The 23,031-nt window shown below is 35.1% G+C and overlaps 1 protein-coding gene across 2 annotated transcripts in view; it reads left to right on the forward strand.

Moving 5' to 3' along the window:
• POT1 (protection of telomeres 1) overlaps positions 1-23,031 on the forward strand; it is a 96,604-nt gene that overhangs the window by 72,066 nt on the left and 1,507 nt on the right. The window contains exons 20-21 of one of the 2 annotated variants that reach the window (XM_025045886.1): positions 3,408-3,460; positions 20,377-20,437. In XM_025045886.1, coding sequence (XP_024901654.1) covers positions 3,408-3,460; positions 20,377-20,412 — 89 coding nt within the window. In that variant the 3' untranslated portion in view covers positions 20,413-20,437. Of the gene's footprint in view, positions 1-3,407; positions 3,461-3,989; positions 4,579-20,376; positions 20,438-23,031 lie in introns of those variants that run through there. The other variant, XM_025045881.1, reaches the window with a different exon arrangement.

Consider the following 23,031-nt stretch of genomic DNA (forward strand, 5'->3'; position numbering starts at 1 on the left):
CTTTCCCTATTGGTTTTCCCATGTATCAGCACCGATTTCTCTGCTGTCTACCATCCCTGGTTGAGCTTCTTTACCTGCCCAGATTTTTATATCCGCATTGTTGATGCATTTAGCATGAGTATGGGATTAGAAGATGTCCTTACCTTAAATCTCTCAGCTTTGACTGAATACAAGGTAGGTAGCAGCTGGTGGTTTTGTATTATTTTTGTACAAAGGAATCTACTTAAACAAGTACTCCTCAGAGAAAAGCTTTTTCAAGTGAGCTATAGTGTACTTAAAAGCATGGTTTACTTTAGGTGGAAGTGGCAGAATTGCTTTATTTGGGTGCCGATATTGACCAATTTAAGATAAATACATTTTTTTCAGACCAGAATCATATGCTTTGATTGCTTATTTCTCTAAATGATATTAGAAGTTATTCCATTTCACCTCAACTTAATTAAGTGATCAGATTTACAGAGTTAGTAACTTAACTTATATTACCCTTTTTAAAATAGTAGTCATTTGTAAAATATATTTCAGGCTGAATAGTGAATGAGATGTTAACTCAGTATATGGTTCACTTTTTACCTGACAATATGTTAAATTTAAAATGATGAATATTCAGTTTTATACAAATAATTCTATATATCTGTATATATATGTAGATTTATGTATGTTATTTGCTAAAGACTGAGGAATACAAATCGGCTTAGTTCAATAGAGAATGCGCACAGTTCAACTGTTTCATTTGTTTGCCCTCTTTGAGCTGAGGCATGACTTGAAGCAAAGAGTCAAAGCATATATGTCAATATATAGCAGATATATAGGACTGTCTACATACCAGGTACTGCGCTAAGCGCTTAACATGTATTCGAGTTTCAATACCCATTTTCCTGCTAAGAAAACTGAGGCTTGATTAATGAGCTGACTTAACTCAGTTCTCACATTTACTAAATGCTAGTTAGTGCTTGAATTTAGGTAATTTGTGTTCAGAAGCTGCATTGTTAACCACTCCAGATTCTGGATCTAGAGCTAGCATGGGATTTTCTGTAAATGAGTCCTGCCCTAAATATCTGAAGTAACATTGGAAGTAAGAGGAATCATGATGTGTTTTCTTACACTAAAAAGGCTATTAATACCTTAGTGGCAAAAAGGATTGAATATCTGCTCATAGTAACTCTAAATTCTAGTTCCTGAGTGAGTATGTTAGCACATCTCCAAACCTAACTCTACCCATCTCCCTTATCACCGAATTCTCAGTTTGTTTGAGACAATGTAAAAGACCAATGCCGCTGTTTGGGAGGGCTTAAACTCTTGGTTCAAAAGATATTCAAGGAAAAAGTTTAAGAACCCTAAAATCGAACAGATATGTTTGAGTAACAATAGTATGGTTGGGATACAAAGGAGAGAGAGACATTTTCTCTTCCTTCCAGAAGCACTCAGTCTAGAAGATTAGGGGCCAAAATGTTGCCTCAGGCTCACAGTATCAGTCTGTCCTATATTCATGATGATAGGCTAGTTCTCTTTTTATTTTTATTTTTTCTATAAATCCCCACATTGTCCTTATTTGTTGTTTTTTAACTTTTCAATTTTGAGCAAAAAGAGTTCCATCAGCACCTAGTATGTTTATCCACTGGTGATGTATAGGCCTCACACTAATTAGGAATCTGGATTATTAGGAGAATTTTGTTTCTGGAACAACAACTAGATGGTAGTTTATGGTGTCCAGATTTGAGCCCTCTCTCCTTTATTGTCCATGCGAATACTGAGTCTTCTTGTCAGATTTAAAATTACATAAATTTAAGAAAGCTTGTGTATAGCCTCTTCCTCAATTTCCAATCTCTGCAGCTTCCATTGTTTTAGACAGTACTGCATTGTTCTCATGGCCCCTGCACTGCTTCATATGAGGAAAAGAATGCATGTCTTAGAAAATCTGAGGCAGTAGATTGTTCTCTATCTAGATGTGATCATGAAAAATGCGCTGCGTGCAGGCTCTTTCTGCGGCCACCCTCATTATAATGCTTTATTTGAGGGAACTATACATGCCAATCTGCAATGCATCATTCTCTTTTTTTTTTTTACTTTTTATTTTTTCCCTCCAGTCATGTTGTACATTGAGGGTTGTTTCTAAATGAATATAGAAAGACTGTTGTTGATGGACTTGAAGAAGCTGAATCCATCTCTGTCTACCTGAGATAACGGTCTCCACATAGTGTGGCACCAGCCACCTAGTTTACTAATCAGTGTAGACCTGTGCTAGAACTACTTGCAGGTCACAGGAATGGGCCAAAATCTTTTTCCTGCTCACTTCCCAGCCGACTGTGCTATTTTGTTTCCAGAGTCAAAGCACAAGATTGTCACTATTCTATGACTCTCAATCCAGCCAGTTCTCTTCTACACGTTCTGGAAATTTTCAGTGGTATCTGGCAAAAATCTAGATTCTTCTGATTATTTCAGTGTTTTGAATTTGACCATGCATTTCATCAAGTTTTGTTTTTGTCCAGAATATTTTTTAAGTAACATGTATTTATAAGTGTTTGAAATAACATCAAGTATGTAAAGTTGAATTAATTCCTGTTCTAACTAGTACCCACTTTTAAAAGTTTGGTGTGTAATTTTCCAGACTGTTAATACATACATGTAAATCTGTGTGTGTGTATGTGTCTGTGTGTGTATACACATTTAAAAAAATAGTATGGTATAAATATGTTTCTGAAACTCGCTTTTGACACTTTATAGAGTAGACATTTTTAAATGTCAGTACATATATAGAGAGAAACTAGTATGTAATTACTCAGCATAAGAACATTTTAGTGGAGAATTCTTTATTTTACTTTCTATTTTTGTAGCAGCTTTTGGTCTATTTAAATGTTCTCTTTATTATTGTGCCAATTTTGGAATTTTATGTTTTTGTAAGAATGTATATTACCTCTTTTGTTGACTTTATTACCCTATAATTATTCATATTATTTTATTATTATTTTAGTATGTATTTTATCTGGTGTTATTTTCCCTTTAAATAAATCTGGAGCCTCTGGGACCTGTTTTTACAATATCTCCTGATGGTTTTCAGGTGATCAGAAATTTGAAAGCCTGTCCAGACTTCCTACAGATAAGGATTCTGCCATGACATAGTTATCTTGAAATATTCTTTCATACTTTAAAGTACTCATTGTGAAAAAAATTATGTTAATGTAAGAAATGAAAATGCCTCATGTAATACTTTTCATTATAAAATTGCCTGTGAAGGCAATGACATCACACTAAAATTTTAGAACATTATTTTAGGAGAAATAAAAATATCTATTCCTGTGCAGACTCCTCAGGATCTCTGGGTAGTGTAAAGCCTCCTACCCACTCCAGGAAAAAGGAGAACTAGTCATCTGGTAAAATCTGAGCATTGATCTTTCTTCTCTTCCCTTTAGTACTTGGAAGTAATATCGAACTCACTAAGCAGGAACTCACCAGTGTATCTCAGGTATGTGAGATTATATCTTCTTTCGTCAGTCAGGAAATGAATCAGTAGCACTATGTATTATTTTTCCCTGAGTATTATCATTTAAGCTGTTAGGAAATTCAAGATCACTTAAGGTTTCAGAGTGATGTTCATCTTACATGGAGATTAATGTCCCTTACACTCAAGACTGCATTTAATAGGTTGAGAAGTGTTAGGCATCAATTACACGATAAGAATAATGCATCAGTATGGGAGCTCTCCCTCAGATGTGCCAATTGCTAAAACATGGATAAATCAGAGACTTCTCTGCTATTTTTAGATGATAGCAATATTTTAATGAATTTTCATTTTTCCCCTCTTGAAATCTAGGTCACAAAGTCATATTAGTATTTGTGTGTGTGTGTTGCTTGCTTTTATTCTATGCTTTGAGTTCACTTTGCAGTGTATTATATTGTAATTTACTTAACAAAGTAAATTAATCCTCAGTAGCCAAAGAAAGGCATTTTCAACTTGTGTGAAAAGTTTCTTTTTTTTTTTCATCTGTTCACAGTATTTTGAAGATTTGGAGCATATATTTGTTGAAAATCTTAATCTACTTTGATCTACTTATCATCTATACATAAACTATTCCATCAAATATTGTTGCTATTTCTAAACAAGTCCTTTTCTGTATGCAATCTTGAAGCTTTGGTATATACCTTCTTTTTTGTTCTACATCTTTGGAATGATTTTTCCCTTTGAAATATGAACTCCCAGATAAAAGCCAATTTGTCATTATATAACTCTATTCCTCAGCAGATTTTGGTCCTTTGTTGGAGGGCAAAGTCTTTCTAGAATTTAAAATCTCTTGCCTAAATGACTTTCTGTCCCAAGCTTCTGTAACAGTTAATAGAAAAGGTAACACATTTTAAAAAATCAAAATTATTAACTCGAGTCAGATGAAAACAGCTTGCCATGTAGATAGCCATGGTTGTGGTTTTATTTGACTGGAGAAGAAATTCTACATGCTTATTCCCCATTAGATAAGGCTTTAGAATAATAAACTTGTTTTTAAATTTTGGAATCATTGACAAATATTTCTGTACAATGATCAAAGCTTAAATAGAGGTTAAAATAAAGACTACAGAGTACAAAATAGATATTTTAAAGGCTGCTCATACATTTGCATTTATTATTCATACAGTGTCTGTCCAAAAGGATTTGATGTGGTTTACATTAAAAGACATGAGACATAACCTTTAGAAAAAGGGCAAGGAGACAGGAGCTAAAGAAAGAGAAGAGTATTAAAACAATTCAAAATTCCTAACCTTTGGGATGTCATAGGTGTTGAACAAAACTTATTACGTGTGAAAATACAACAGGTTACATTCCTCTTACTAGATAACGAAAGTTATTGTATCGTTATTAGGAGACATAAACCTTTTATTTATTAATATTAGGAGTAACCAGGTAAATTTTTATATTAAACACACCAAACAACAATTATTTTTGTGAATACTAGTAGTTATTTTAAAATGCAGAAACGATCCAACATGGTAGGTAAGATCTGAAGGTGGAAGAAATAGAGCAGGGAATTTTCCATCGGCTGTCTGTCTACCTTTGGCTCTTATTTGAAGTACTTTTTGTTTTGATTTTATTATTAATGATTAAAGCATTTCAAATATCTCTTCATATTCAAGAATTATTAGAAGCCTTAATGAATTACCACGGGAGAAAATTAAAAACTTAATTCTCTTCTGATATAAATATCACTGAGAAAATTAGCTCTTCTTACCGTTTCCTTTTCTAGTACAGGTAATGAAATAAAAGAAATGTCTTGTACACAGTTTCATGTCAGAAAGGATGTGGGTTTTAATGAATCACAGCCGTTTGGAAGATATGTGCTCCAGTATTCACCTTCAGAGCTCCAGGGAAGGTATTGCTTTGCCATAAGTAAAACTAGCTTCACACCAGTGCCCAACTGGGAATTTGCTGGGGGAATATTTTACCTACACCAGATTTACTAAATTCTAAATGCCCTGTTAGATTTGATCATCTTTGATTCCTTTCATTCATTCACAGCCCGCTTGAGAAATCATCATGGCTTGCTCTTTAAATATATTCAGAGTTTGTCTACTTCTTAATCACTTCCCCTGCCACCATGCTGGCCATGCTACCTTCTTCTCTTGCCTGCTTTTATTTTTTGCTTTCTTATTCTCAGCCGTAGCTTCCCAACTGGCCTTCCTGCTTCCAGTTTCCCATGCAGTGTATCTGTACAACAGCCAGCCTGCTCCATTAAAACATAAGGCAGATACTGTCACTTTCTAATGTCACACAGTGAAATTCCCATGGCCTTCACCACCCACTGTGATCCATTTCCTTACTGCCTCTCTGACATCTATTACTATCTCTTCTCCTCTCACTCCTCTCCAAGCACTGGTCTCCTTGTTTTTTCAGCAAGCCAGGCAAAATTCTCCTTTCCAGGATTTTGTACTTGATGTTGTTACTTTAGTCTGAACATTGATGAGCTGTTCCAGGTCCATGGCTTACTCCCTCACATCCTCTGTACCAAAGTGACCTTATTAGAAGGGCCACTCCTGACCACATTAAAGACTAGTCTACCCCATCATGCTTCATCTCCACCACTGACATATTTTTCTCCCTTGCACTTACCCATCTGACATATATTTATTTGTTCATGCTCTGTTTTCCTTCTCCAACAGAGCATGAGCTCCTTAGAGGCAGGGAGTTTGATTTGTTCATTGCTGTTTACCCAGTGCCTAGAAGTTCCTGGCATATAGTAGGTGTTCAGTAATATTCCTAGAATGAGAGTCCAGACTCAAAATCTGAGAATACTAGAACTTATTAGCACCTGAAGTGATTTTTTTAGAGCATCATAGGCAAAATGAATTCCAGACCCAGAAATTTGCGTTTAAAAATAAACCCTAGGAAATCTTGATGCAAATTGAGCAAAGATCCTGTGGGGCTGAGGCTCAGTAACTTACATTTTTAATATCTCTCCAGGTGGTGCCTTTCAGGTAGAAGATTCAGATCCATTATTTTAGAAATTGGTTTCAGTATGGAGTCTATCTGCTTGCTTCATTAATTTTACCTGCCTGGGCCTAAAAGCATTTGAGTTGAAGCACTTTGACCTAAGATCTGAACCAGTCGTGACTCTTAACCCTGACTTCATAATTATAATCACTGTGGAAGGGAGTTTTAAAAGCATCAGATCCTGGGGCATCACTCTGGGTCTTGCTAAGGCTGCATGAATTCAACCTGTCAAGCACTCTAAACTAGTTGTTTGGTGTCAGGCAGGTTGGTTAGCCTGTCTTGAAAACAGAATGTTTATAGTGCCCACCTCTGAAAACTGGAAGGGCAGGAGAATGGATGAGGTAAAGTAATATAAGTAAAACACTTAGAATCTGGCACATAAGAAACCCTCATAAAGAATTAGATAATATTATGCTTTGGTGACATGAACTAATCTTTATTGCTATTCTCTTTAAAAGATTTGAAATTTATTTATCCTTCTATTCTACCAATTCCTGAACATCCAAGCAAGCCCTGCTGCAGTGGTGACAGAAACAGCCACACACTTCAAGCCATTTCAGACCCAAGCTAGTGAAGCTACTAAAAAAATGAGTAAATATCATTGGACCAATTGACCAAAGAATCTTCTCTTAAGATGGTTGTCAGGATAGTTTCATTATTTCAAATCCCATTTTCTCAATATTTCATTGTGACAAATACAGAAAAAGAAATGAGATAAACAGCAATCATGTATCAGTCGGGCTGATATTTATTTTAAAATAGGGAGTAGCTAGAGTGAATGACAAGAGAGGAATCTGAAAATAGCACAGTATGCAAGCACTGAGAAAAAATATTTTGATTAAAAAACATAACTCTAGAAAAATGGAAAAAAGGAAGAAATCATGTAAATTTGATGGAGAAAGTTTTTGTGGAGTAACCTGTTAAAGTCTCTTCAGTTTTTTCATTTGAATTGCTTCAAACTAAAATACAAGTAAAGCTATGGATTTCCCAATGCTTTTATTACTCGAGTGATTATATTGAATAAGTTATTCACTAGCCATTAGTTGTTTTCCAGAGAGTTATCAAGAAAGTTTCTCAGTATTCAGTAGGATCTAATTTTGAATTGGACTTATATGACTCCATGTACTTGTCTCTTCTTCTTATAATAGAGATTTAAACAAAGAATAATGATGTAATACATGACTAGTGTTGAGTCCCTATGGTTTTAGTTAAATCTAAATGCAAATCAAAATGCATTTTTTATGCCAGGATATTTGGTGAGATATTTTAATGCTCATTTTATGGATCCACAGACCATAACTGACACTTCTTTGAAAGCATAGAATTTCCAATATTGAATGTGTAAAATTATTTTCTACTCTAAGATCACAAAAGACACATAATTTACCTGCCTCAGAAAATAAGATTTGGTTCTCATAGAGATGACGCATATTAGGTACTTTACTGAAACCTGGCTTCCATGTATTCCTGTCTTTATGACACAACACTTGCTTATCCTAAGACAGTGAGTGATAAAACAAACCTTTCAGAACCAGACCACACCTGAAGGATCATGGCAGAGGAGGTTATGCCACATGGCACAATTCAGTTACTTCCCTTATAGGAAAGCCAACTGTGCCAGCATTCGTAGCATGATTTCCCCAGATCCACTCTAAATCATTGTTCTTTTGGAAAGTTAAAATCCATTTCATACCTGCCTTAATCATCAGCTCTCTGCCAGAAACTCCTCTCTGCCAAAAGAACACCTAGGGAGAGGTTGAATGTCTTGGCCTTCATATAATACAAATAAGTCTAGAAAAAAAGCTATACTTTATGTTGTTATGAATATTTAAAAGTAGTATAAAATCTTAACGGACATGTTACTGGAAATAGACTTCTGTTGAGGGTTTCCGAGTATGAGTTAAGAGGGCCGAACTGCACAAGTCCAGGAATCGCCTCTCACACAGACTGCAGTGGAGCGGCCCCAGCCTCGAAGGAGTTTGCAGAACTAGAAGGCGAGGTTGCTTACCCCACCTCTCACCTACAGGGAGTCAGCAAATGAGATCCAGTCCCAGCCTTCAGACAGTTTGACCCCATGTAGTATGTGCGTCTACGCATTTATTCCATAAGCAAATTTCATGAGCACTATGATGAGAACTGGGAGTGCAGCAGAAAACAAGACAGTCCCTTCCTGCAAAGTCCTATGCATATCAAAACTTAGAGGGAGAACTAGTCCAAATTCTAACAGTTTGAGATTTTTTGAACCTGTCTACTTTTCAGAGTCCTGTGAGGATCATGCATGCATCAACTCAAATTCAGACTAAAACATAAACACATTTTTGTTAATTTGACTCACTTTGCGCTGCATAGATGAGAAACCCTAGCAAAATGAAAGTGGTTTTCTTACGCAGCTTGAGAAAAGTAGTCTCATTGCATCATAGCATTTATGATAATCTTCCTATGGTGCTACTTTCCTGGATAAGGGGGAAAACTAATAAAAAGAACACACGATTTTCTGGTATTTCCATTGTGCAATGAGAAGTTATTCTTTAAAAATGTAGTCAAATGTCTCCAGGGAGAATTGGTATGAAAATGGACAAACTCTACTGTATTAATGCTTTGGCTATTCAGAATGTGTATAAAATCAATTTAATGTCTTTTCAATAAAACAGAACACCATTATGATCTGTCATTCTTAATTATGCTGAAAAATCTCATTTAAAGATGTCATCAAATAGTTTAAGTAACAGTTTGTAATTATCATTGGAAAAACTTGATTCCAGTAGATTTCTAGATATAATGCATAGGTCTAGAAAAATCTTTTCTACAATACTCAAAATTTTCAATTTGACTCACTCGGAGCAGATGTGGTTTGTGTACTTTGGGTTTGTCTATTCCTCCATCAGAAATTCACTTGAAATTGCTTTCCCAAAGGAAGAGGATGAATTTGGGGCTTGTGAACGCTAAAGAAACTTATTGCACATATTGCAAAGATGTGCTTTAGACTTTAACACCATAAAATGTTGACTTTGTATCAGATGCAAAACATTCGAGTCTTGAGTATGATGGAGAATGTCAGAATATTAACTAGTTTTTGTGTGTAGCCACTGTCTATTTCTCTTTAAAGAGCAACTCCTTATAATTTCAAATAAATCTGAGTAAAAGTATCAGAAGTAAAGTTCTATCAGAACAGTCTCGCATTAAATACAAACCAAATTGTCCTTGTTCTTGTCCTGTCTTGTTCTGATAGAACAAATAGGCTACAAAAAAAAAAAAAAAAAAAAAGTGTCTATTGAGATGCCAATATTTGTCTAAAAGTTAAAAACCATGAATGAATTTGGATCAGTTTGGGAACCGTTAATACCATAGTTTGTCTCTTTGTGTAAATTTTGTTAGGTGATGAATTTTACTGAATGGTTTACATGGTTCATTTAGGAGAGTCTTTTGTTCATTTAACATATGTATATGAATATCTGCTATGTAACATTAAAATTCATAATCCACTATAATTATCAAGAACAAATGGACAACTCTGTATGTGTGAAATTCTGAATAAGGATGGAAATACCCACTAGGCCAAGAATGTTATAACTAAGAAGTCAGCTGGACTCGAGGTCTTACTAGTTCTAGCATTAATTTATCTTGTGATCTACCACAAATGACTGCTTTCTTGGGCTGCATTTTTCAAGTTCAGGTACAAATATGTTTGCCATCTTTTGAAGCACTACTAACTACCTATAGTGAACTTTTATAAACATTAAAGAAGAAACTTATAAAGTGTCAAGGTATGTGCCTGTTACAAATTGAGTGCAAAGCATTTTCATTAAGGCCAACAGAAAACTCTTTTCATGATTTTAGAAATCTTCATTTTCCAATCTCAACTACAAATACATTTGGCCTTTAAATTTCCTCCATAATTTAAATAACCAGGATTATTTACAATTTTGTCCTAAATACCAGATTTTGCTTTTCTTCTGAAGTAACACAAAATAGCAAAATAAGTATTGTATAGATGTGTGGCTTTATATAAGAAAAAAATTATATTAAGAAGTTGGTTTGTTTAATACAGATTTTATTTCAAATAAGCAGAGGCAGAGACAATCTAACCTGATAGTTGTCTATTGGCTTTTCATTCATTTTTCAAATCCAACTTTTTAAAGATATAATTGATATATAACGTTGTGTAAGTTTAAGATATATAGTGTTAATTTGATACATTTATGTATTGTAAAATGGTTGCCATAGCTCTAGCTAACAGCTCCATCACATCGGTAATTACTCTCTATATATTTCTCATCATGCATAACAATGATGAGCCATCACTTCCTTAATGTATTTATTTTAAAACTTTGGCTCTCTCCAGTATGCCATTCTCTTGTTTCATGACCTTTTCTTAGAAATGAAAGATTATTTGATTAAAATGAATCAGATTAAGTTTCAGTTTAAGAACTTGCATTGTATAATTTTTTCTAATACTTATTCAGTGTTTAGGTGTGGAATTCTTCAGGCCTTTGTTTTTTAAATGGGTGTTTGTAACAGAAGGAAACTTTAATAAAGAAATCCATTGAGAACATATGCAATTTTTTGTCTTGTTTACTCAGAATTATTATAAAGGAGAGAAAGATATATTCATGTGATATAAGAGAGGGGTCTCCACTTTTCTTACTGTTTCACAATTAGGAAAGAAAATGTCACTAATACTCTATGGGCAATAGGGAGATAAAAATTTATGAATGTCTTCAGGTTTCAGAATGATATTACAATGTCAGTATACTAGGAGTATATTTTCCTCATTCTCCCTCTTTAGGTGTGTATATATATATATATACACTTGTATATGTGTATACAAATTAAGCTAGGTATGAGTTTGTGCTGATGTCTTCAACACACACATAATACATACACACACATATATATATACACACACATATATACATATATATATATACACACCTATACAGGGGTGGGGGCAGATTATAGAGAAAAGGAGAGAGAAGTATAAGTATCAGAGTTGTTTTTGTTTTTTTTTAATGATTAGTTTTTACTGTTAAAAAGCAGTGAAGAGTTTCAGTAAGAGTGTAAAGGTTAAGGCCACTCTAAATGTCTGGATTTTCTTTTTATTGTTATTCTTTATGGCAGACACTGTTGGTTGGCTGACCCAATACCCATTTACCAGCTCCTTCTCTCTAGCAACATTTCAGCTAGTGATGACTGTATAATGCATTTCTATATAAGTAGAAATTTGCTGTCTCAAAGGTTTGCATTCCTGATGAAAAGAGAGAAACTGAGCTGGCACCCCATTGTAACCTTTATGCCTTCTCTCTTTCCCCTTTCCCCTGCGTGGAATACAGACATCAGACCCAGAGATAAAATGTCACTTCACAATCATGAGGTGATGAGTACAGAAACCTGCACACTGCAGATCATGGAGTACAGGATTAAAAAGAACACGAGTCCATGATAGCATCTCTGAGAAGCTAAACTAACTTCCCACCTCTGAACTTAGTGTTCTGTATGAAAAACGAACCCCTGTTTGCTTAAACTATTTTGTTTTGTTACTTGCAGCCGCATCCATTCCTAATCAGTTTATAATTTTAAAACTCTCAGTTATCTGCCATTAATTATTTATGATGTTCCCAGCACCATGCTAAATATTTTAACTCACAGCCATGAGAAAAGCAACACTTTATTACAGATAAACTGGCATTCAGGGTGGGTGGATCCCTCTGTGACTGGAATGATTTATCAAATGAAGAAATAAGTACAGAAGTGTTAAGTAACTTTGCATAGTAGTAAGTGGCAATAGTAGGATTCAAACAGTGTCAGTCATATTACAGAATCTCATTACTTTATCATTTTCTTGACAAACTCATTTTTACTTGATTTATGATGAAGCTGAAATTCTTTTCAAATGCATTTTGCTCGTTTTTTATCAGGATATTTCTGTGATTAAAAAGGGCTGAACCACATCCATTCTTTCCTATTTGTCATTTTTACTTTGCTTAGGGGTTTTATTTTGTCATGAAAAATAATTTTATTATGAAGTTAAATTTATTAATCTCATACTTTTGGTTATTATATCATACTTAAAATTTCTTAGGCCATGTTTCTCCCACAATTCAAATACTTTTCTAGTATAAATCTTTCTTTTTAAATCTTTGATCTACATAGAATTTATTTTGGTGTATGACATGAGATAAACTGCAACTTTCCCAGCTTATTAGAATGCCACCTCTATCACGTGCAAAATGGCATAACAAGGGACTTCATAACCTAGTTATAACTCTTTTCTGCATCTTTGCTACTCACTTTTGCCTTCTCACATTTACCCTGCACTGCACTAGAATTCTCATGTCATCGAATGCAACGTGCAAAGTCACAGCGTCCTAGTCCATTAGCATGCTGTGCCCTCTGCCTGTCATGTCCACTCCAGTCATTTCTTTGGCGAATGATCACTCACCTTTCAAGAATTATTTCAAATGTCACCTCCTTTCCGTCATTTTCTATGATCAAATCTCCATGAAAGCAGACTCAATAGCTCTGTCTCTCATAGCACTTTATTCATGCAATCTAGTAAGCTGAATTAGGGTGACTTATGATGAGTCTGTATCTCCTACATGGAACCTACATGATGGCCCTTTTCTATGTTTTAATCCCTGGCTGTTACCATAGTGGTAATATAGAATGGATGCTGGTTCCATATTTGTTCAACTGGATGGAGCTGTCAGGGAGAGCACTGTGGACATGGAAGTCAGGAATTTTCATAGTGTTAACACTAGAGAGGAGGGATGAACTGAGTCACTAGAGTGATGGAGTGTGGGCAGACATGGAGCACATCTGAACCAACAGCAGTCATGGGGAGCGAGTACCGTAGAACATTAGATAATTAAGAGTTCAACTGGGGGTCTTCATTTTATCTCTTTGCAAATGCAATTATAGAGGAAAAAATTTTGTGATTGGCAATACTGTATTTCAGATTATTAGCTTTCTACAGTTTGTACTTTTTGTAATATAAATACTCAGAATAAGATATTTGTAAGTTAAACACTAGATTACAGAATGGCTTTTAACTATTGTGATATAAATAATACTCGAAGATTTTCTTATTATCTATTTTTACTTTATGGTAAAGATTTTGATGATTTATTTTTTCAGTAATGCTCATATAAGAAGGGAGAAAAGGAATAGATCTACCCTTTATTCTGTTTTCTTTTTTACATAGAACTTGTCACTTCATGACATCACTTTCTGTATTTATATGTTTCTGTCTTTTTATTTTACTATAATTTCAGCTGAAAACTGGGAATTATCTGTTTTGTTCAGATATCTAAGCACTTAGGCACCTAGGATGTGCTGAACAAATAAATATTTGTTTAATGAATGAAAAAGAGGAAGCTTTATTTAAAAAGCAACCACTCAACTGACCAAATGAACAAGTGTTCTGGTTCTGATAATGGTAATGTAAGTTGTAGTTAATGACATTCTTCCCTACCCACCATAGGTAACAGTTATAAAATCTTTTTTCCCCCAGTGTTTTGAGATATAATTGACACATAACATTATGTAAATTTAAGGTGTACAACATAATTGTATATATTGTGAAATGATTACCACAGTAAGTTTAGTTAATATTCATCACCTCACAGTTACAAATTATAAAATCTTAAAGAAAATAATGAAAGCACTGGAGAATGACCAAAAGTGGAATTTAACTCTTGACATAAGGGAACTGCTTTTTTCCTTTTCCACCCTGCTTTGTGTGCTTTAGAGCAACAAGAACTCGAGCAGAGACCTGTAGTGCTTTTTGGTTTGAGTTGTCAAGAGAAAAATGGGCTAAATGGCTCACAGTTTCCTCCCAGTAAGGAGGAATAAGAGGGAGCAAGCACCACGATGTGTACAAACGTTCCACAAATCTTTAGTGACTGTGCAAGTATAGGAGAAATTCCAAGGATGTCAGCGAAAAGCAATATCTTCAAATTTTTAAAGGCTCAGCAGAAATTTTAGCTGCTGCCCACTACACCAGAGACAAACATTTGGAGTGTGAATCATGACAACTTAGAGGGACTTGGCAAATACCTCAGGTATTCCATTGAAACATCCTGTTTTCAGACTACGAACTTTATTATAGGATTTTCCCTATGAGATTTGCACTGAAATATGAACAAAGTTAGGCCTGATTTAACAATATGTAAAAGCAAGCCTGCACAAGTTCAAGGTGAGCAGCCAATAATGTAATTACCTGCTTGGCAAAAAAAATCAGTAGTAGGGACAATGTAGAATCATTCTTCTCTCCAATGTATCATCTACAATGCCTAGAATATAACAAACCACTAAATATGTAAAATAAAATGACACTGGATCAAGAGGAAATGAAAGCAGTCAATAGAAACAGTCCAGCCAACCCAGAGGTGGGTAAGATGTGGGGGTTATCAGGCAACACCTTGAAAACCATCCTTATAAATGTGCTCAAAGACCCAAAGAAAAGATAGCCACATTCGGTGAACTTGAGAATTTCAGCATTCTCTGCAAATTATAAAGCTGAAAATTATAAAACAACATAATGCAAATTCTAGAGCTGAAAATTCGAGATGGCAGAAGAAATAGTTGAAGACAGAGCAATAGAAATTACCCAATTCAAAAAACAAGGAGAAAAAGTTCTAAAGACAAGAAATACATATCCAGAGATATTTGAGATCATACCAAGTTGTCTAATGTGTGTGTGTGTGTGTGTGTGTGTGTGTCTGTGTGTATATATATAATAAATATATATATCCCAGCTCATGAGAAAAGAGAAAATGGGAAAGAATACATATTAAAAATATAATGTCTGAAATTTCTCAAACTTGATGAATAACATAACTTCAGGTTTGAAAATTTTAGAGAATCCTTAGTAGGATTAATACATAGAAAACCATAAGTGTACACATCATAATCAGACTGCTGATAACCAAAAATATTGAGAAAATATTGAATGCGGTCAGAAATGTGTGCATATAGAGTAGAATATTGATTCAAAGATGATTGATTTTTCTCGAAAAGAGGCCGGAAGACAATGGAACAAAACCTTTAAAGTGCTCAGAGAAAACTCTCAACTCAGAATACTATTTCTAGAAAGATTACCTTTTAGAAAGAAAAGCAAAACAAAGGCTTTTCAAGTAAAACTTGATAATTTGCCATCAGCAGACGTTCAATACAAGAAATGCTAAAGGATTTTCTTTAGGTTGAAGGAAAATGACTAGGGAACTCAGATCTTCAGGAAGAATTGAAGAGCCAAAGGAAAGAGGAATATCTGGATACATGTAAAGGAATATCTTTTTTTTCTTTTAACTTCTTTAAAAGACCACTGCTTTTTAATGCAAATATTATAAGGTTGTATTGTAGGATTTGTAATGTATGTAGATTTGAAATATGTGTCAACAATAGCACAGAAAAATGGGAGTAGATAGGATCATGCTTTTATTAAGCTCTACATTTTAGGTCAAGTAGAAAAATATTAACTAAGTAGACTGATAACTTAAAAATGTAGGTGATAGTTATATATAAATTACTTTTTAAAAAATCAACAGAACTGCAGCTAAAAGCCAAAAAGATTTAAAATGGAATGTAATAGTTAACTAACCCAAAAGAGGGAAAGAAAGAGATTAGTGCATTTCATTATATGTAAAATTTTACTTTAGTAAAACATAAGAAACGATACAAACCAAATGAACATAAATAGATCTAGTGGATCAGAATATTGAGAGTAGAACTCGGGAATTTATACTTTGTAATGAACATGTTTGAAAATACCAATGTAGATAAAACTTTCATATGAATATGAAATACAAGGCCACTCACAGGCTATTCTCTCCATACAGACACATCACTCAATTGTAGGAGCAGCAGGAAACTCAGACTCCTCAGCTGGCAGTAGCTGGGTATGGCCTAATGGTCTGCAAGAACTATGTTATCAAAATGACAGCAGTTTTGAAAGCCTTTGTGAGTTTTAACAACTTGCTCTTTTTTTCTTTTATTCTTACATACTTCTTGCTAACTTTTATCTTGCCTCAATTTTTCTGCCTTTTATAGGTGTTTAATGGAGAGAGAATTATCATAATCTGACATTTCCATTTTTATAGGAAAATGAGGCCTGTAGGAGAATATCGATGTTCTCTGTCAGCTCACACATGTATGGCCTGAGGAGGTCTGGCATTGAGGTTTTAAGGAGACAAGTCCATGACATTTACTGTGTATATGTAAAGCCAAAGCTGTGTGGAAGACGGAGAATCTGTCAGAAATCTCTAGGGTCTAATGGGACTGGCAATACATCATTAGGCAAATCATGAGAAATTTGATAGAAACCTGTTTCTTGTACCGCTGGTTGTCCCCTTCCATCACATTGTGGCAAAAGGTGAAAGGAAATTCTTCAGAAAATATGCTGATTTGAAATCAGAAAAATAATTTATAGTGCTACTGTGCATGTGCTGAGTGTAGAGAGCCCATGTGCAAATCTCAACATGGAGATAATAGATAGGTTCCATATTTCCAGATATATAATCTCAGGTATATAAACTAGAAATTCTCTAGTTTCTTCATTTAATACCTTGATTTAGGGTTATGTCCACTTAATTTCTCTATTCCTGACTCTATGACATGTGATTTTTTTCTACTTACGTTCAATATTTATTGAGTAGCTAATGTGTTTCGCACTCTGCTAGACTGTGGAGCTTCCATGCCCTCTGCAGGTACATCATTTCTCCCCAAATCTCCACACGTTCACCAGCCCTGAAACCTGTTCTTTTGTTTTTTTTTATGAAGGCTTCATTACATAGCCAGGCTTGATTAGTCATTGGTCATTGGTAACCCAACTCCATCAGAGGTCAGGAGGGAAGACTAACAGTTCCAACCCACTAACCACCAGCCTTCAATCTTAGGTGGGGTCCAAACATCACCTCATTAACCTAAGAAAATATACCTATGTCTGCTCCCCTCACTTAGGAAATTCTGAGGGATTTAGGAGCTCTATGCCAGAAATGGGACAAAAACCAAATATGTATTATTATAAATCACAGTATCACACTGGGATAGAGAGAGGAGTGTAGATTCCTGAAATATGTAAGGAGTAGAATTGCAGGACTTGCAACATAAGAGAAGAGCCACTGGAATCTACTGAGTATAAAAGATGTGAATATCAGGAGTTCACATAGTGGCTTCAAGAGAATTGAGCACTGTGCAGTAAAACAGTGCTTAATGGAAGTAATGGAGTGAGACGGCTGGAAGAGTAAGAATTTGTGCACAGAGTGGGACTTGCGAGTTACGATTTCGGAGGTGGAGAAATGTTAACGAATGATAAAGCCCAGGATGTGGCTTTGGGAGTGCAGGACTGAAGTCGAATGACGTGGTGCTGTGTAAAATTTTTCCTTTTTTAAAAAATTTTGAAATGAAATTTGAGGTGAAGATGAAATCCATGAGTCCAACACGAAAGGCTTCAGTAAATGAGAGGGAGTTGCCAGGAAGTCAGTAGATGACAGAGGTAAGAAACCCTTGATGCTCACTATATAGGGAGTCTGGGGACCTTATTTGGTGCTAAAGCCACAGTGAATATGTTGCACCCTCCAGATTTCACATGTCCTGGTTTATCATGCATATAAAAATAGTGCCCTATCTCAGTTAATTTCCCATTGCTGATCAAAACAAAGAAAATATCTTCGAAGAAATAGAATGCACCCCTTCACTTCCTCCAGTCTGTTGGATCTCTTAGCTGATCAAGTAAATTACAGCCTAAATTTATTCCTTTCGTCTCCCTCTGCACCCGGAATATTCAGACAGGGAGCTATACCAATGGCCAATAGACCCAGTTTCAAGTACAGACCTTCCTTTAAAAGATGGAGTAAAAAGAAACTAGAAAAGGTCATTATCAACTTAGAAAAATACATTCCAATTCACACACACACACAAATACAAATGTTTTCTTCCTAAAAAGAATGCAACAAACAGTAGTAAATTTTAGAAAATGTTTTTTTCATTTCTTTCCATAAATATGTACAGTTGTTACTATTAGAAGTAATATACAGAATATTTCAGTTTAGCAACCAAATGACATCTATTCAAAATCATCTAAAACATCTCTATTAACTCCCTCTCTTCTTATGCTTAAACATATGACAGCATCTGGAATCAAAAAGAGTAGCTTCATATCTTGACCCTTTAAATTCTATCAGCTGAATTTTCTCTGTCACCTTTATCTGTAACAACAAAGGCAAAGATATTTGTTCTTGGAGCAGTTAATATAGAAATTAAATGGATTGAAACATATTAAAAAAAATGCCTTTCCCGTGGGGGATTCTAAATACGTTTTAATTTCTCTTTATCTCACCCTCTCCTTTCTGTGTTCCTTCTTTCCATCAGCCCTTTCCAATTACCGGTTCATTTTTCATCTCCACTCTGTAACTACATTGCTTTAATATACATTTTGCATTTGTCATTCTGCATTTTCTAATACCCATTCCATTTTCTATACTTTGCTGTCTCATGGAAGTCCTATCATTTGTTAAATTGCTCTCTGCCCAGATCTTAAATCCACGTATCTTCTTTCTAGTTATTCTTTTGACTTCTGTTTCTCACACCAAAAGCTAGTATTTCTCCTTCTCAAACTCTTTATTGGTATTGTAGGTACTATCCTAGATCTTCTAACTCCAATTTTAGTTCCACACCAAATTCATTAACCAGTAGCGTACCCAGGAAACAGCAAAGAATTATGGGAGAAAGCATAGTCATTAGTCAATTATTTAATCTGAAATGCGCAGTGTAGTGGTTAAGGGCATGGAGTCTGGGGCCAGGCTTTGGTTGAAAACAAAGCTCCACTGCTTCCTGGCAGTGTGAGCTTGGTCAAGTTATTTCATTCTGTTGGCCTCGGTTTGCTTAAATTTCCTTAAATTCTCAAGGTGTAAAGAGGATAATTAATGGAATACAATTAGTACACTGCCTAGTATGTAATAGTAGCTAACATTTATGGAACACTCTGTAAGTGTTAAATCATATTAACTTGAGGATCTTCCAAATGAGTGATGAAAACTAAAGAAAGCACAAATGAATGACATTACAGAAAATTACTTTACTTAGTGTTTGTCTTTTAATCTCATAATTTTTCATAACAACTCCTGTCTTTTATTCAGAATCTTATATAAAGTTTCTAAGAAAAAGTTTAGCTTATGCGATCAAGATTCAGAAACAGTAGTACATTGTTGAATATTTATGGACAGTAAAAAAGAATTCTATCTCAGAATGGTTATTTAAATTTACTCACTTTAATTCTGAATACATGTCTAAAAACTCTACTGGAATGTATATTATAACAACACATTGTGATGGTCGTGGCAGGTAAGGTTTTGAGTACAAGAGTGTTTTCTTACTTCTAACATTTTGAGTATTTATATTTTATATCACCTGTTACCAACAATGAAAAATTATCTGGCAAATATTAATTAAAACACTCTTGAACTTCCATATATCTACAGGTAAGGTCGATCCTTCTGTGGTTTGTGTCATTTTCATTACAAGGTTAAAGCTTTAAATTTTAATATCTGTCATCTGTACCTCTGTCAAAATTTGTTTTGATTCATTCATAAACATGTAATTTGCATGTTGATTAACTGCCACAATTTCCTCTGTAACAGTCTCAGATTGGAAGTGCATATAAATCACAACTGAACAGATTTCTAATTCCAAAACCTCATATGAAATAATTGTTTTTCTGAAAAAAATCTGTAGCCAATGCACGAATTACACATTTTGTTTATATATGCAGTCTATAGTTGATGTTTTAATTATGCATTTGTTTATACATGAAACTTGAATTTCCAAATCAAGAAATATAAATATAGAAAATTTCTAGCCAAACCAAAGCATGAATTTCATATGATCAAATTAAACTGTTTGGCTTGCAGGAGTCCGTGGATGAACTCAGCCTGGCAATCCTGTGAAGTGGCATTACCTTCTGCAAGACAGGTGAGGGAGCTCTTCCCCACAGGATTCTGGCCTAATCCTCCAAGATAAAATGAGGTTGGAGGAGCCAGCCCGGTGAGAGGAAACACCCCACAAGTTCAAGCAGCATCGTAACAATGCCATGTTTATAGACTTTGAGACACATAATTAGACTTACCACAGCTGAGAGGACCTTTTTCAGTTTGGTTCAGGTTTTCAGAGATTTCACGTCGTTTGAGAAGAATACTAAAGTTACAGAGTCCACTCAAAGCTTAAAAAAAAATGGAGGGCTGTCCACCCAGTAAGCTCATGCAAGTGCATCCCCAGACTACAATCTTGAGTGTGCTGGAGCCAAACTGGTCTCGTTGGGCAAGTGACTGCTGACCAGCATTCCCTGGATAATCAGGACTGTGGGTTAGGGCAGCCTTTACTCCTTGGTAATGTTCTAGAGGTGAAGGATGCCACATATCTTTGGAATGTAAATTAGATTTTGACTTTGGATTCTGGACTCCTTCCTTCACATATGAGTCCTGAAATACAAAATAAAAGTTTATGATCTTTGGAAGGTTGAAGCTTTGTACTACTACTGCCTTTTTTATGATTTTTGTTATATATTTTGGAAACTCTACTGTTAGAATCCTCCTGCATTCTTTTTGTTCTGCTTTCATTTGTACTATGTTTGTCACGAACCTCATTTCTTTACTTAAAGCATTATCCATAGTGTGGAAACATCATCTATTTTAGTTAACAATGAAAGTGAGGATTGCATACTCCCAGGCCTTAAGACTAAGTGTCTACAGAGTAACTATCTTGATAACATCAAGGTCTATTTTTAAAGGAACTATTTTGTTTAATCCTGTCCTCTGAGTCAGTTTTATGTGTTATGCATTACAGAAGCAGCTTTAAGGTACTCGTCATCCCTGTCACTGTCACTAATGTCATTTTAGCAAGTCAATGGACATTTCTTAGTTTCAGCAAAGGGCTGAGAATAAAAACAGGGTAGATATTGAATCATGATAGCATGAACTAAATAGTTCACATTATATTTGTTCTCAGAAAAAAAAAAAAAACCATCATCCGTAAACAGGTTATCATGCTGAAATGCTGTATTTCAGTAGGTTTCTAACATTCAGAAAATAGCACAGGAGGATATGTATGATTTCAAGGAAAATAAAAATGGAACCCAAATGGCATTTCATCGGAAAATTGAGAAATATAGTAATATACCTAAATCCAAAGTCAAAATCCAGCTATTCTTCAACTAAAATCTTCAGCTAGAGAGACAATATGGACCGTAGAGGAAAAAGCAGGAAATGAGGACACCTGGGTTGTGGGTCTACCACTAATTAGCTGTTGCAACACAATGTTTATTTCTTACTCTGAGTCTCTGGCTACAGAGTTGTCAAATGTGCAGGATGGGGCATAGCAGATGAAAAGTCATTTGAAAAGTTAAAACTATTCACACTTATATGATATATATTAGAAAAAATGAAAGTGTATATTTTACAAAGAAAGTATTACCTATATTATCCTATATGATGTCTATCTATATCGAAATCGCTACTCCATGTCACAGTTACACATTTGTGGAACTGATTTCTTTTTCTCCTCAAAGTGCTCACCTGGTATACGTGCCGTCAGCCTCCCTGCCTTTTCTAATAGTTCCGTCCGCAAAGGCCACAGGCATCTTGCTCAGGACCTCAATGCTATTGCTTGTTCGTTTGGATGCATGATAGTAATGCTCAGAGCCCTAGTGTCTTCATTTCTAAAGTGGGTGTGATAATTTCTACGTTGTCACAATAAGTTGGTAATGTGGCAGGAACATGTAAGGTTTTAGTGGCAAATGGTTAAGAAATTTACAGAGGTAGGAAAAACAAACAACCATTCCATAAATAGGGATTGTTAACACAGTGAGGTTTCAGAGACAAGTATGGCTTCTCGTATTCCCCCAGCATTCCAGTGGAATTATGCAGCTTCGGCTGGTGCTGCCTGAATGAATGACAGTTCCACCACGTGAGAGAATCTTCCTTTGCCATTTTCAAGGTTTTTGGTTTTTTTTTTAATACCCTACTATTGGTATCAGGCAGGCTGTTCCAGAGACTGGCTACGTACTTCCCTCCTCACTAGGTGCAAATAACTAGTGCAAAACAAAATTAGCACCTTCCTGAGTGTTTACTTGGAGATGGGATGGAGTGAATGAGGTTCTGTTATCCACAGTCAGGCTTCGGCAGGCCTGAGCTCCAAGCAGTGGGAGGACCCCTCCGGCAAATAACTAGCTCACAAAGATTCAACATGGAAAAGTTTAAAGCACCTGGCCCTCAATCAATTAAAAACCAGAATTCTGTGACGTGTGTAATATTGCCCATAATTCTTTAGGTATATTACTATATTTCTAAATTCATTTGAAAAGATAATATTCTATGAGCTGGCTTTTCCTTATTGCTGAAGTCACCCATAACAGCAAGTTATGATTATTATTAGAATGTGTTAACTTGTATATTATCATTCTGTGTACTATGCTTAGAGTATATTCAAATTTCTCACATTCCCAATGAAAAAAGCAAAGGAGTTAGGACACCTGGGTTGTGGGTCTACCACTAATTAGCTGTTGCAACGCA

The sequence above is a fragment of the Pteropus alecto genome, unplaced genomic scaffold (assembly GCF_000325575.1).
Source record: "Pteropus alecto unplaced genomic scaffold, ASM32557v1 scaffold22, whole genome shotgun sequence".
Lineage (NCBI taxonomy): Eukaryota > Metazoa > Chordata > Mammalia > Chiroptera > Pteropodidae > Pteropus > Pteropus alecto.